General features: G+C 42.5%; 1 protein-coding gene across 1 annotated transcript; it reads left to right on the forward strand.

Annotated features, from left to right (window-relative positions):
- The first annotated feature begins 4013 nt into the window (after positions 1 to 4013).
- Positions 4014 to 16335, forward strand: LOC133652611 (uncharacterized protein C22orf15-like). The gene is made up of 6 exons (XM_062051557.1): positions 4014 to 4279; positions 7482 to 7638; positions 7772 to 7858; positions 9499 to 9621; positions 15900 to 15974; positions 16056 to 16335. Exons 2-6 carry the CDS (start codon positions 7614 to 7616, stop codon positions 16157 to 16159), a joined length of 414 nt encoding a protein of 137 aa, XP_061907541.1. The 5' UTR covers positions 4014 to 4279; positions 7482 to 7613; the 3' UTR covers positions 16160 to 16335.
- The last annotated feature ends 553 nt before the right edge of the window (positions 16336 to 16888 follow it).

Below are 16888 nucleotides of genomic sequence, written 5' to 3' on the forward strand. Positions count from 1 at the left end.
GAATGTGGAATGATTTGAATCGGTTGAAAAATGTGAGAATTGTGGAAGCTTAAAACATTCATTTTGAATGGGGAAAATGTCCCTGAAAACTGGGAATTCTTGGAAATCCGGGATTTTTAAAAAAAATTGTTGAAGGAGAGCACACAATTTTGAACAAGCTGAATATTTTGGAGTTGGAACAGTTTGAATCGGATGAAAAATGTAGGAGTTGTGGAACTTTGAAAAATGTCCCATTCTTTTCAATGGGAATTTTATGGGCATTTCGGGAAAAGCGGGAATTTTTTGGAAAATGTTGTCTGTCTATCTGTGTTGGCCCAGTGATGAGGTGGCGACTTGTCCAGGGTGTACCCCGCCTTCCGCCCGAATGCAGCTGAGATAGGCTCCAGCATCCCCCGCGACCCCAAAAGGGACAAGCGGTAGAAAATGGATGGATGGATGAATTATGTTAAAAGACTTGAATATTCTGAATGAGTTGAAATGGTTGGTGTTGGAATTTTTCAAATCGGTCGAGAAATGTTGAAGAAGTAACATGTTGAATTGAGAAATGGTATTACAGAATTCCAGGGATTTCGGGAAAACCGGGAATTTTTCCAGTTCAAAAAACAACTTTGTTTTTTGTCCTGATTAAGATGAATGTTTGGACGGTGGAATGGTTGAAAAATGTGGAAGGAACAGTCGCCAGAAAAAAGGGTGGAAATGGTGCTTTGGAAAAGCAGGGATTCTGGAAAATCCTGGAATTTTGTTTAACTCTGAACAATGAAAGTTTGAATTTCTATGATGGTGGAATGTGTTGAAGGTGGAATGATTTGAATCGGTTAAAAAATGTGGGAATTGTGGAAGTTTAAAAAAATTCATTTTAAATGGGGAGAATGTCCCTGAAAACTGGGAATTCTTGGAAATCCGGGAATTTTTTAAAAAATTGTTGAAGGAGAGCACACAATTTTGAACAGGCTGAATATTTTGGAGTTGGAACGGTTTGGATCGGATGAAAAATGTAGGAGTTGTGGAACTTTGAAAAATGTCCCATTCTTTTCATTGGAAATTTCATGGAAATTTGGCCTGTACTCACATGAGGGGCTTTGACCAATCAGAGAGAGTATGGCCAGAGGTTGGTCAACAGCTCCTCACGTGAATAACAGGGCGCCATGTTTGCTACCAACTTTGAAACCGAGTCGGCCATACTCTCTATACTCTGCTCCAGCACTGCCGTGTTCCTCTGTTAAGATGCTCGGGGCTTAGGTCCCGTTTACACTAAGCCGGATAAGGTTATCAAGGGTAAATCACACCTAACCTTATCCGTGTCCACACACAACAATGCCACCGTTTAATACCCCGGTGCCCCTCCGTCCGCCGGCGCAACTTATCTGAACAACATCCAGTGTTGTGGTATTTCAATGAACTGGAATCCAGTGCGCTGTGGGGCTCTATTGTAGTGAATCACACCTGAGACATCATAAATTAGTCAAATCTTTATTAGACACGTAAATAATGTGATAAAGAACATTTAACATGAATCAATCTAGGGATCTAGATATCTGGTCAGGACACTCCTCACTCTTTTGCCTTCACCTTCATTGTCCATTCCTTTTTTGGTGACTTTATATACTCTGGACCTAGACGTTGAGTCCGCGACATACGTGGCGGACAATAACTGATACCGTCTGCTTTGCCAGTCCATTCGCCATTTTCCTCGACGGCCAGGTAATACAAATTCTCGCTGTCTCTCCTTCAACAAATGGACAAAGTTTTCCGCTAAGTAGCATCACAGCTGACCCGGCCGGGCATTGGAAAGTTCTCTTGCCGTCTGAGAAGTGTTGTATCCCAGATAGCTGCAATGGCTTTCTCTTAAGGTATTCATGTGTGAATTCCACGAGCGTCTGTACATGTAGAAGAAGGAGAAACACGGGGATGTCTGGATGACTCGCCTTCATATTTCCAGTGGTTGGCTCCGAGCTTTATTATGAAGCTGGCTGTGGCGTGTTCTTTCTGACGTCACTTCCTGTGTGGGCGAGGTCTTTCTGGCGAACTCACTTTGTAAACAATCAATGAGTCCATACAAAGCTAAGTGCCGGAGATTCAAGAATTACACGGCTGACTTACCCGTGTAAAAATTTGTCCGAGGGGGGGGGGTCTCCTTAAACGCTGGTTTAGTGTGGCTGAAACGGGGCTTAGGCTAAATAATTATTCGTTTAAGGGGTTAAACGACTTAGTGTAGACATGGCCTCGGTGATGCAGCCCCGCATATTGTCAGGCCACAACTCTCGCAGTCTACCAAGCACAGTCCACAGAATTTTTTAGCAGACGTGCCAGCTGAGGGTATGGCCCTGTGTCAAAAAACTGGTAGTGAACAATGTCCTCAGAACCTTTCTGACACACCTTGTACGCCATTAAAATGTGAAGTACTGTGGAAATTTGCCTGACATAAAACACATTTTTACTGCAACAAAGAACTTCAGCAGCCCAGCTTCTCTTCTTAAAGGGCTTTTATGGTCAAATCTTCTCATTGTCCAATATTTTGATAGCATCCACCGCAGTTCTCATCCTCTCCAGCCGCTCACAATTGCCACACCTTAGAATTGCTTGAGAAGTTTTCAAGAGTTTAAGGGCCTTTCACTTGTCTCCAAGTTCCTGGGGGGCTTCCCTCACCGTGTCGGCCCAGGCTTCGACATGTGTCTCAACGTCTTCCTCGCGTGTTTCCAGCAGCTTAGTGCAGGCCGTGAGATGAATCTTCACATGCGTCTGCCTGTTCATCAGCTTCCTCTGCTTGTTTTTGTTCAGTACTTTGGCACCCTCCCAAGGAGCTTGGGTCATCTCGTCCTCCTGGGCTGCGTAAGTTTTACAATCCTCCAAAAGGCCTTTGATACTCCTGTCGCCCCGAGATGCCGCATTCGTTACATCCACCTCGCTCGTCACGACGGTCTCGTCCTCCTCGGGGATTCCAGGAAGATAACCCTTCATGTTGGTCTGCCTGTTTCTGCGTTTCCTTTGCTTCTTTTCGATTGGCATGTTGGCTTTCAGTCTGCTCCACCGATGGTTGAGTGGTGGACTTGTCGGTTCAATAAGAGTGCAAACGGCTGTCTGTCTGTATTCCCTGTGATTGACCGGTTCAGGATGTCGTCGGCCTTTCTCTCAAAATAATGTGGGATAGGCTCCAGCCCCCAGCAACCGGTGGGAGAAAATAGAAAGCCGGATGGACTTCAGTTTATTGTGGAAGGACAGTAAGTTCACCTATCGATGGGTGAGGACTTGCCAAGTCTAAAAAACATCTTCTTAGCAAAATAACCATTGTGACAAATATAAAGGCTTCAAAGCCAACAAGGAGCCTATGTCATTCTTCTTTGCTTCCACCACCCCTATGAAATATTTGATTACTTATTTCCATTTCTAGCAATAACGTTAAATGTTGCGGAAATAATGAGTTTACTCACACAGCATTAATATTTTTTTGGGACTGACCAAGTGAAACAGAAGACATTACCGATTTTTTAAAATTGCGGATAACAGTGTGTTTCTATAGTTCAGTGTTTTTCAACCACTGTGTGTGCCGTGAGATACAACAGTCTGGTGTGCCGTGGGAGATTATGTAGTTTCACCTATTTGGGGTAAAAATATCGCTGCCCGCAATCCGCATTGCCGGCAGTAAGTCGGACACGTTTCCAGTGAGGGTTGGACTCCGCCGAGGCTGCCCTTTCTGTTCATAGCTTTTATGGACATAATTTCTAGGCACAGTCAAGGCGTTGAGGGGATCCGGTTTGGTGGCTGCAGGATTAGGTCTTTTGCTTTTTGCAGATGATGTGGTCCTGATGGCTTCATCTGGCCAGGATCTTCAGCTCTCACTGGATCGAGTGTGAAGTCCGAGTCCATGGTTCTCGCCCGGAAAAGGGTGGAGTGCCATCTCCGGGTTGGGGCGGAGACCCTGCCCCAAGTGGAGGAGTTCAAGTACCTAGGAGTCTTGTTCACGAGTGAGGGAAGAGTGGATCGTGAGATTGACAGGCGGATCAGTGTAGCGTCTTCAGTAATGCGGACGCTGTATCGATCCTGTGGTGAAGAAGGAGCTGAGCCGGAAGGCAAAGCTCTCAATTTACCGGTCGATCTACATTCCCATCCTCACCTATGGTCATGAGCTTTGGGTTATGACCGAAAGGACAAGATCACGGGTACAAGGGGCCGAAATGAGTTTCCTCCGCCCTTAGAGATAGGGTGAGAAACTCTGTCATCCGGGAGGCACTCAGAGTAAAGCCTTTAAAATGTGACAATAACAACTTGACACTTTTTTATGGTTAGTACCACAAATGTAATTACAGTTTGACAAAATACATGTATTGATTTATTATCATTACAAAGGTGAAATTTATTGACTGGCTTAGTAACATTTTTGCTAATACCGGTAATCAAGCTTTCTATAGCATTTTAAAGGGTAACATCCAGATTTTCTTTGCTTATTCTATATAAATTCCTTCAATAAATATAGTAAGAACAGTTTAATTGTAATATTTGACATCCTATTAGAGTGTTAGAAAAGTTGAATAGGTTTAAAATGGCCTTTAATGACACAAAATAAGCTTTTGGAAAAGCGCTAATGTAGTTTAGCTAACGCTGCCATTTTGGGGAAACCAAATGGTTTTATACAAATTAGTTCAAGAAATATAGTTATAACAGTTGAATTGTAATAGTTGACATCATTTTAAAGCATCATACATGCTAAATATGTATAAATGACCTTTAAAAGGGGAAAATAAGCTTTTGGAAGTCAGATAGCTTACATGGCATAGCCATTTTGGGGAAGTCACAGCCAGATTTTCCCAGCTTGTTTTATATAAATTCCTTCAAGAAATATATTAAAACAGTTGAATTGTGATATCTGACCGCTATTAAAGCATTAGACATGTTAAATAAGTTTAAAATGGCATTCAATTGCAAATATTAAGCTTTTGGAAATCAGCTGGCTTACCTGACACATGCACTGCCATTTTGGGGAAGCCATATCCAAATTTTCCAAGCGTGTTTTATACGAATTCCTTCAAGAAATAGAGTAAGAACAGTTTAATTGTAATATATGACACCCTATTAAACTATTAGAAACGTTAAATGGGTTTCAATGACCTTTAACTGCTCAAAATAAGCTTTTGGAAAAGAGCTTGCTTACTTTGGCATTGCCATTTTGATTTTCCAAGCCGGTTTTTATATGATTTCCTTCAAGAAATATAGTAAGAACAGTTCAATTCTAATCTTTGACACTCTATTAAAGCATTTTAAATGTATAGGTTTAAATGAAATTCATCAGCACAGAATAAGCTTTTGAAAAAAAATAGCTAGCTTACTTGACATGCTGCCATTTTGGGGAAGCTACATCCTGATTTTCCGAGCTTGTTTTGTACAATGAGAAACATGGACGGTTTAATTGTAATATTTGACAACCTGTTTATAATTTCCCTGAGGGAATTGATTGATTGATTGATTGATTGAAACTTTTATTAGTAGATTGCACAGTTCAGTACATATTCCGTACAATTGACCACTAAATGGTAACACCCGAATACGTTTTTCAACTTGTTCAAGTCGGGGTCCACGTAATCAATCCATGGTAAACTGTCCTGAAGGACTCAATTAAGTAATATCCATTGTTGCGTCGACCAGCTCTTCCTCCCAGGGAATTTAAGTCACTGGTCAATCCCAAGTTCTTTCGATGACATATATGCTGAGTAAGAAGGACCATCAAGACAGAATAGGAATATTATCAAGTTTTACTGAAGCTTCAGGAGAACCAGCCCGGACCAATACAGTCATACCGTCATCTCGGGATGGTCTGACATTCAAATGGAAAAAAACTACTTAAATCAGGGAATGCCCCCCCTCCCACCCCCTTTCCCCAACACTGATAAGGCAAGGAGGGGGATGTATCCTCTGCACATTCCAAAGTCTAAAACACTAAACAGACCTATGTAGACAAAGATTGATTGATTGATTGAAACTTTTAATAGTAGATTGCACAGTTCAGTACATATTCCGTACAATTGACCACTAAATGGTAACACCCGAATACGTTTTTCAACTTGTTTAAGTCGGGGTCCACGTAATCAATTCATGGTAAACTCTCCTGAAGGACTCAATAAAGTACTATCAACTGTTGCGTCGACCAGCTCTTCCTCCCAGGGAATTTAAGTCACTGGTCAATCCCAGGTTCTTTTGATGACATATATGCTGAGTAAGAAGGACCATCAAGACAGAATAGGAATATTATCAAGTTTTACTGAAGCTTCAGGAGAACCAGCCCGGACCAATACAGTCATACCGTCATCTCGGGATGGTCTGACATTCAAACGGAAAAAAACTACTTAAATCAAGGAATGCCCCCCCTCCCACCCCCTTTCCCCAACACTGATAAGGCAAGGAGGGGGATGTATCCTCTGCACATTCCAAAGTCTAAAACACTAAACAGACCTATGCAGACAAAGATTGATTGATTAATTTAAACTTTTAGTAGTAGATTGCACAGTTCAGTACATATTCCGTACAATTGACCACTAAATGGTAACACCCGAATACGTTTTTCAACTTGTTTAAGTCGGGGTCCACGTAATCAATTCATGGTAAACTCTCCTGAAGGACTCAATAAAGTACTATCAACTGTTGCGTCGACCAGCTCTTCCTCCCCAGGAAATTAAAGTCACTGGTCAATCCCAAGTTCTTTCGATGACATATATGCTAAGTAAGAAGGACCATCAAGACAGAATAGGAATATTATTCAAACGGAAAAAAACTACTTAAATCAGGGAATGCCCCCCCCCCCCCCCCCCCTCCAACCCCCTTTCCCCAACACTGGTAAGGCAAGGAGGGGGATGTATCCTCTGCACATTCCAAAGTCTAAAACACTAAACAGGCCTATGTAGACAAATAGAAACTGGTATACAGAATATACAATGGAAAAGTACTAGCTGCTAAAAACATGACTATGAATAAAGAAAGAACTCTTAAACATATATGCATTCTCCACACTATCTATCTATCTAAAGCATTGGAAATGTTAAATAGGTTTAAAATGATCTTGCAAAAAAATAACCTTTTCGAAATTAGCTAGGTTACATGACACACTACAATTCCTGGGTAAGTCACATGGAAACCACTCAAAAATGTTTATTATGTCATTTACAAGTACAAAACTGTGTAAAGACTATTTTCAGGATATCTAACGTGGGGGTTTCTCCTTGAGCTGCCTCTAACTGGTTTAAATATGGCGGATAATACTGAACAAGTTATTCACGTAGAAAGGCGACATTCATAGTTTCTTGCTGCAAAGTAGAGGGCATGAAGTCAAGATGTGCCATTCTGTCTGTGTGTAAAAAAAAGGATCCATGGAAACCAGCAACAACCTTTTCACGCATTTTACAAGACTACACTTTCTAAAGGAAAACACGCTGATGATGTAGTTGCTCGTGTGTGTGTGTGCCATCTCCACATCATTCATGCTCTCCCCCTTGCAGGCCTAAGTCTTTGTATTGAGTATAAAAGCCTCCGCTAATGACATCTGCGGCTTTATTACTTTACCGCCCGGGCTAGTTGGGCGTCAACAGAAGCGGTTGGAACTCGGCGAGAGGACAACAGAAGAGGGAGAAATGTTTGTCACGGTCCTATTTGGAGGTTAGAAATATTCACACCGGCTTCATTTCACACTTAACCGACAAATTAGTTTGAGTGTAACATTTGCCGTGCATAGTAACGTCACATCGGTTTAAGTATGATGCTTGTAATAATCCCTTTTTTTTGTTGACAGAGAGCAAAATGGAACTGTTTAATATCAACTGCCAGCTAATTCACTTTGTCCACAATTTGAAAGAGCGCTGCGGTGTGGATATGAAAGGTAATCAACAACACTCTCATGTGACATCATTTGTTTGCAATATTTCCCTAACAAAAGCAGTGAAGTTGGCACGTTGTGTAAATGGTAAATAAAAACAGAATACAATGATTTGCAAATCCTTTTCAACTTATATTCAATTGAATGGACTGCAAAGACAAGATATTTCATGTTCACACTGGTAAACTTTGTTATTTTTCTCATATAATCATTAACTTAGAATTTAATGGCAGCAACACATTGCAAAAAAGTTGTCACAGGGGCATTTTTACCACTGTGTTACATGGCCTTTCCTTTTAACAACACTCAGTAAACGTTTGGGAACTGAGGAGACACATTTTTGAAGTGTTTCCCATTCTTGCTTGATGTACAGCTTAAGTGGTTCAACAGTCGCCGTTGTGCTATTTTAGGCTTCATAATGCGCCACACATTTTCAACGGGAGACAGGTCTGGACTACAGGCAGGCCAGTCTAGTACCCGCACTCTTTTACTACACTTGGCTTGGCATTGTCTTGCTGAAATAAGCAGGGGCGCCCATGATAACGTTGCTTGGATGGCAACATATGTTGCTCCAAAACCTGTATGTACCTTTCAGCATTAATGGCGCCTTCACAGATGTGTAAGTTACCCATGTCTTGGGCACTAATACACCCCCCTACCATCACAGATGCTGGTTTTTGAACGTTGCGCCTATAAAAATCCGGATGGTTCTTATCCTCTTTGGTCCGGAGGACACGACGTCCACAGTTTCCAAAAACAATTTGAAATGTGGACTCGTCAGACCACAGAACAGTTTTCCACTTTGCATCAGTCCATCTTAGATGAGCTCGGGCCCCAGCGAAGCCGGCGGCGTTTCCGGGTGTTGTTGATAAATGGCTTTGGCTTTGCATAGTAGAGTTTTAACTTGGACTCACAGATGTAGCGACCAACTGTCGTTACTGAGAGTGGTTTTCTGGTGTGTTCCTGAGCCCATGTGGTGATATCCTTTACACACTGATGTCACTTTTTGATGCAGTGAGGGATCGAAGGTCCGTAATATCGCTTACGTGCAGTGATTTCTCCAGATTCCCTGAACATTTTGATGATATTACGGAGCGTAGATGGTGAAATCCCTAAATTCCTTGCAATAGCTGGTTGAGAAATGTTGTTCTTAAACTGTTGGACAATTTGCTCACGCATTTGTTGACAAAGTGGTGACCCTCGCCCCGTCCTTGTTTGTGAATGACTGAGCATTTCATGGAAGCTGCTTTTATACCCAATCATGGCACCCACCTGTTCCCAATTTGCCTGTTCACCAAATAAGTGTTTGAGTCTTTTTTTTGCCACTTGCGCCAGCTTTTTTTGAAACATGTTGCAGGCATCAAATTCCAAATGAGCTAATATTTGCAAAAAATAACCAAAGTTTTCCAGTTCGAATGTTAAATATCTTGTCTTTGCAGTCTATTCAATTGAATATAAGTTGAAAAGGATGAGCAAATCATTGTATTCTGTTTTTATTTACCATTTACACAACGTGCCAACTTCACTGCTTTTGGGTTTTGTAGCCAAAATAATCCACATAAACAGAACACCTCTTTTTATATGCATGGCTTGAACAACTTTAATGGTAGGATTAGACTAACATGATGCTTTGTATTATCCAGATTGTGTGGACCTAATGAACCGCAGCGGGGCAGTAGTCAACCTGGAAAGCAAACCGCTCAGTCTGGAGCTGGCAAGCAGCCTGCTGGCAGAGAGACAACACTATGTCCTCGTGCAAGTTTGTCGTGAGTCCTCATGGTCCACTCTTAAAGGCCTACTGAAATGATTTTTTTTTATTTAAACGGGAATAGCAGATCCATTCTATGTGTCATACTTGATCATTTCGCGATATTGCCATATTTTTGCTGAAAGGATTTAGTCGAGAAAATCGACGATAAAGTTTGCAACTTTTGCTCGCTGATAAAAAAAAGCCTTGCCTGTACCGGAAGTAGCGTGACGTCACAGGAGCTAGGATTCCTCACAATTCCCCGTTGTTTACAATGGAGCGAGAGAGATTCGGACCGAGAAAGTGACGATTACCCCATTAATTTGAGCGAGGATGAAAGATTCGTAGATGAGGAACGTTACAGTGAAGGACTTGAGAGGCAGTGATGGACGTATCTTTTTTCGCTCTGACCGTAACTTAGGTACAAGCTGGCTCATTGGATTCCACACTCTCTCCTTTTTCTATTGTGGATCACGGATTTGTATTTTAAACCACCTCGGATACTATATCCTCTTGAAAATGAGAGTCGAGAACGCGAAATGGACATTTAAAGTGACTTTTATCTCCAAGACAATACATCGGTGACACACTTAGCTACTGAGCTAACGTGTTAGCATCGTTCTCAAATGAAGATAGAAACAAAATAAATAAACCCCTGACTGGAAGGATAGACAGAAGACCAACAATAATATCAAACCATGTACATGTAACTACACGGTTAAAAATTCTCAGCCTGTTAAGGCTTAACTATGCTGTTGCTAACGACGCTAAGGCTAATTTAGCAACTTAGCAACCGGACCTCACAGAACTATGTACTCTCTCCTTTTTCTATTGTGGATCACGGATTTGTATTTTAAACCACCTCGGATACTATATCCTCTTGAAAATGAGAGTCGAGAACGCGAAATGGACATTCAGTGCCTTTTATCTCCACGACAATACATCGGCGAAACGCTTTAGCTACGAGCTAACGTGATAGCATCATGCTTTAACTGCATATAGAAACAAAAAAAAATAAACTCCTGACTGGAAGGATAGATAGAAAATCAACAATACTATTAAACCGTGGACATGTAAAAAAAAAAAATACACGGTTAATGCTTTCCAGGCTGGCGAAGGTTAACAATGCTGTGCTAACGACGCCATTGAAGCCTACTTAGCAACCGGACCGCACAGAGCTATGCTAAAAACATTAGCTCTCCACCTACGCCAGCCAGCCCTCATCTGCTCATCAACACCCGTGCTCACCTGCGTTCCAGCGATCGGCGGAAGGACGAAGGACTTCACCCGATGCGTTTGGCGGCCCGGAGACGTAGGAAGTCAAGGTGAGGTCGCGGCTAGCGCGTCTGCTCTCCAACAAAGTCCTCCTGGTTGTGTTGCTGTAGTCCGCTGCTAATACACCGATCCCACCTACAACTTTCTTCTTTGCAGCCTTCATTGTTCATTAAACAAATTGCAAAAGATGTCCAGAATACTGTGGAATTATGAAATGAAAACAGAGCTTTTTGTATAGGATTCTACGGGGTACCATAACTTCCGTTAAACTGACCACGTCACGCGCATACGTCATCATACCGCGACGTTTCAGCCGGATATTTCCCGGGAAATTTTAAATGTCACTTTATAAGTTAACCCGGCCGTATTGGCATGTGTTGCAATGTTAAGATTTCATCATTGATATATAAACTATCAGACTGCGTGGTCGGTAGTAGTGGCTTTCAGTAGGCCTTTAAGTCCTATGTCCTTGTGCAAGTTTGTAGTGAGTCCTGTTGCGTTGGACCAGCTCTTCCTCCCAGGGAATCTAAGTTACTGGTCAATCCCAAGTTCTTTCGATGACATATATGCTGAGTAAGAAGGACCATCAAGACAGAATTTGAATATTTTCAAGTTTTACTGAAATTTCAGGAGATCAACTTAATCAATACATTCATCTCGGCTACTTTAGTTGATCTGGCGTTCCAACGGAAAAGCCCACTCTTTTCATACAAAGAAAACCCCCATCTCCCCCTCGCAACACTGATAAGGAACCAGTGGGTGTAGTATTTCACATTCCTGATGGTTTAAGACACTAAACAGACAATCTGAAGACAAAGAGAGACTGGTAGAATAAACTAAGGAAAAGTACTAGCCACTCTAAACATGGATATGTACAAACCCCATTTCCATATGAGTTGGGAAATTGTGTTAGATGTAAATATAAACGGAATACAATGATTTGCAAATCCTTTTCAACCCATATTCAATTGAATGCACTACAAAGACAACATATTTGATGTTCAAACTCATAAACTATATATTTTTTTGCAAATAATAATTAACTTAGAATTTCATGGCTGGAACACGTGCCAAAGTAGTTGGGAAAGGGCATGTTCACCACTGTGTTACATGGCCTTTCCTTTTAACAACACTCAGTAAACGTTTGGGAACTGAGGAGACACATTTTTGAAGCTTCTCAGGTGGAATTCTTTCCCATTCTTGCTTGATGTACAGCTTAAGTTGTTCAACAGTCCGGGGGTCTCCCTTGTGCTATTTTAGGCTTCATAATGCGCCACACATTTTCAATGGGAGACAGTTCTGGACTGCAGGCGGGCCAGGAAAGTACCCGCACTCTTTTACTACGAAGCCACGCTGTTGTAACACGTGGCTTGGCATTGTCTTGCTGAAATAAGCAGGGGCGTCCATGATAACGTTGCTTGGATGGCAACATATGTTGCTCCAAAACCTGTATATCGTCGGCATCCTTCCGTCTCGGGAGACGATGGGGTAGATCCAAAAAGGGGGGTGGGTCTCACTGCGACCCGTTTCTTTCGCCAATCGGATGGGCTTAGAACTGGTATCTGCTGGAGTGACCTCTCCAGTGGACCTCTCCAGTGGATCTACACGGCCTGGGCATGGAACTATGGAGGGCAAGCTGTTGTCCAGACAGCAAGCCCCCCCTCTCCACATGGCTGGTGGATCCAAGGGAGCAACGAGTGTCGATACAACTTGGCACCAGCAACGCCACAGTAGTTGCCGGAATGACGCTACAACGTCAAACCGCCTTCAGGACTCCGGCTCCTGATTTTCTGTCGGGGTTTACTCCCTTAGCCTTACCCTCGAGTGGGTTGACCGCAAGGCAGCGGTGGTTTTGAGATTGGAGATTTCCTTCTCCTAGATGGGCTGCCTTACCAGGTTTACGAGCCCCATCTGCCCGAATGCGGCAGGTAGCACGGGGGTACATCTCACCCGTGGCGGTATAAGCCCGACCTGTGTGTAAAACCTGTATGTACCTTTCAGCATTAATGGCGCCTTCACAGATGGGTAAGTTACCCATGTCTTGGGCACTAATACACCCCCATACCATCACAGATGCTGGCTTTTCAACTTTGCGCCTAGAACAATCCGGGACCATGTAACCCAGGGGTGTCTAACTCATTTTACCTCAGGGACCGCATGGAGGAAAATCTATTCCTATGTGGGCCGGACTGGTAAATTCCTGGCATAATAACTACCAAAATAAAGACAACTTCAGATTGTTTTCTTTGTTTTACTGTGGCCAAAAATAGAACTAGTTCCTTCTGAAAATGTACACTTCAAGTTAGTTGAAAAAATTGGTGCAGTTTCAAAACCACCATGAAGAACACGATGAACTTGGACTTTGTCTCGGTGTATTTGCAAAGCCAATGAACTTGATGCACTTTCTGTTTAGCATTCTCATGTCGGCAGTTCACTATTAAAGACCTGTTTGGAAAAGCAACCGAGTGTTTCCTAAAAACCACAGAACACTTTCACACTTTGCATCAGTCCATATTAGATGAGCGAAGCCGGCGGCGTTTCTGGGTGTTGTTGATAAATGGCTTTTGCTTTGCACGGTAGAGTTTTAACTTGCACTTACAGATGTAGCGACCAACTGTAGTTACTGACAGTGGTTTTCTGAAGTGTCCCTGAGCCCATGTGGTGATATCCTTGAGGGCTCGAAGGTCCGTAATATCATCGCTTACATGCAGTGATCTCCAGATTCTGGAGACTATCTCAGCTGCATTCGGGCGGAAGGCGGGGTACACCCTGGACAAGTCGCCACCTCATCGCAGGGCTAACACAGATAGACAGAACCTTTTGATGATATTACGGACCGTAGATGGTGAAATCCCTAAATTCCTTGCAATAGCTGGTTGAGAAATGTTGTTCTTAAACTGTTCAACAATTTGATCACGCATTTGTTGACAAAGTGGTGACCCTCGCCCCGTCCTTGTTTGTGAATGACTGAGCATTTCATGGAAGCTGCTTTTATACCCAATCATCATACTTGCCAACCCTCCCGATTTTCCCGGGAGACTCCCGAATTTCAGTGCCCCTCCCGAAAATCTCCCGGGGCAACCATTCTCCCGAATTTCTCCCGATTTCCACCCGGACAACAATATTGGGGGCGTGCCTTTAGCGTCCTCTACAACCTGTCGTCACATCCGCTTTTCCTCCATACAAACAGCGTGCCGGCCCAGTCACATAATATATGCGGCTTTCACACACACATAAGTGAATGCAAGTCATACTTGGTCAACAGCCATACAGGTCACACTGAGGGTGGCCGTATAAACAACTTTAACACTGTTACAAATATGCGCCACACTGTGAACCCACACCAAACAAGAATGACAAACACATTTCGGGAGAACATCCGCACCGTAGCACAACATAAACACAACAGAACAAATACCCAGAATCCCTTGCAGCACTAACTCTTCCGGGACGCTACAATATACATCCCCGCTACCACCAAACCCTGCCCCGCCCACCTCAACCCACATCCCCCGCCCACCTCAACCCCGCCCCCCATCTCCCGAATTCGGAGGTCTCAAGGTTGGCAAGTATGCCAATCATGGCACCCACCTGTTCCCAATTAGCCTGTTCACCAAAAAAGTGTTCGATGAGCATTCCTCAACTTTCTCAGTCTTTTTTGAAACATGTTGCAGGCATCAAATTCCAAATGAGCTAATATTTGCAAAAAATAAAAGTTTACCAGTTGGAACGTTAAATATCTTGTCTTTGCAGTCTATTCAATTGAATATAAGTTGAAAATGATTTGCAAATCATTGTATTCTGTTTTTATTTACCATTTACACAATGTGCCAACTTTACTGGTTTTGGGGTTTGTATTTTGACTGAAGTCTTTCATCTTTAGGTTTTTTTTTTTTTTTAAGATTTAAAGGCCTACTGAAAGCCACTACTACCGACCACGCAGTCTGATAGTTTATACATCAATGATGAAATCTTAACATTGCAACACATGCCAATACGGCCGGGTTAACTTATAAAGTGCAATTTTAAATTTCCCGCCACACTTCCGGTTGAAAAAGCCTTCGGAGGATGACGTATGCGCGTGACGTAGCCAGTAGAACACAGGTATGGCTTCTCCATTGAAGCCAATACGAAATAGCTGTTTTCATCATTATTCCACAGTATTCTGGACATCTGTGTTGGTGAATCTGTTGCAATTTGTTCATTGCATTATGGAGAAAGAAGCTGAGCAAGCAAAGAAGAAAGTCAGTGCGAAGCGGAGTATTTTGCGAGGGAAGTCAGCAACACAACACAGTCGGTGTTTCATTGTTTACATTCCCGAAAGATACAGTCAAGATCGAAGAACTCGGACAACAGAGACTCTTACCAGGAGGACTTTGACTTCGTTAACAGACGCAGACGCGATACCGTGAGTACGCTTCCAAACATTTGATCGCTTGCTATAACTACCTCGAGCTAGTAGCTAGGAGCTAGCATAACAAACACCTAGGTGTTCGTTATGCGGGATTAATTTGTGGCATATTAAATATAAGCCTGGTTGTGTTGTGGCTAATAGAGTATATATATGTCTTGTGTTTATTTACTGTTGTAGTCATTCCCAGCTGAATATCAGGTCACCCCCGGCTCTCACAGCATCTTCCCTATCTGAATCGCTTCCACTCCCCACTAGTCCTTCACTTGCACTTTCCTCATCCACAAATCTTTCATCCTCGCTCAAATTAATGGGGAAATCGTCGCTTTCTCGGTCCGAATCTCTCTCACTTCATGCGGCCATCATTGTAAACAATAGCCTTTTTGTTATCAGATACCAAAAGTTGCGATCTTTATCGTCGTTGTTCTATACTAAATCCTTTCAGCAAAAATATGGCAATATCGCGAAATGATCAAGTATGACACATAGAATAGATCTGCTATCCCCGTTTAAATAAAAAAAATTAATTTCAGTAGGCCTTTAATGCCACAAAGAAAATATGCTTGAAGATGACTACACACCGGTCAAATGTACAACTAATTTTTACTCAGGAAACGATGACGACGGAAGTCTGAAGTACGTGTCCCTCCTACAAAGTGTCAGCCCGTGCCATCAAGAAGTGAAAGGTACTACCGAAGAAATGATATTAAAATGATCCCACACAGTGATGCCTTCAAGGCCCGCAGTAATGTTGCATTGTGATGCAGAGCTCCTGAGAAGACTGTGCAACCCTGGCCTGGATGGAGACAAGAAAGTCAACGGCCTCAGGAGAGCACGCACTCAAAAGAGGGTTTCCACCAGTCAGAACTGAAGCAAAAATGTCTGGAATATAAAGGCAAAGTCTTAGTTTAAATGCAGTAACTATGGAAGATGAATATTCAACATGTAGTAAGCATGGTAGAGCATAGGGCTCGAGCAGAGTATAGCATATGAAGTGTTTGCGTAAGAAGAGAGGTTGTATGATCACAGATGTTAGGAGTGTCATTAAAAGTCAAATGTCAAACCTGTTCTTGCTCCTGAAGAGAAAAGCTGTCCTATAAATGATTTGAAGAGGTTTAAGCAATTTGGTTACTTTAGTTTTATGTTCCAATGGTGACTTGTCTCCACTCAAGATGATCTCCTGCTGGCCCCACTATGGACTGGACTCTCACACTATTATGTTAGGTCCACTATGGACTGGACTCTCACGCTATTATGTTAGATCCACTATGGACTGGACTCTCACTATTATGTTAGATCCACTATGGACTGGACTCTCACACTATTATGTTAGATCCACTATGGACTGGACTCTCACAATATTATGTTAGATCTACTATGGACTGGACTCTCACACTATTATGTTAGATCCACTATGGACTGGACTCTCACACTATTATGTTAGATCCACTATGGACTGGACTCTCAAACTATTATGTTAGATCCACTATGGACTGGACTCTCACACTATTATGTTAGATCCACTATGGACTGGACTCTCACACTATTATGTTAGATCCACTATGGACTGGACTCTCAAACTATTATGTTAGATCCACTA

Source organism: Entelurus aequoreus, linkage group LG06 (assembly GCF_033978785.1).
Source record: "Entelurus aequoreus isolate RoL-2023_Sb linkage group LG06, RoL_Eaeq_v1.1, whole genome shotgun sequence".
NCBI classification, from domain to species: Eukaryota; Metazoa; Chordata; class Actinopteri; order Syngnathiformes; family Syngnathidae; genus Entelurus; species Entelurus aequoreus.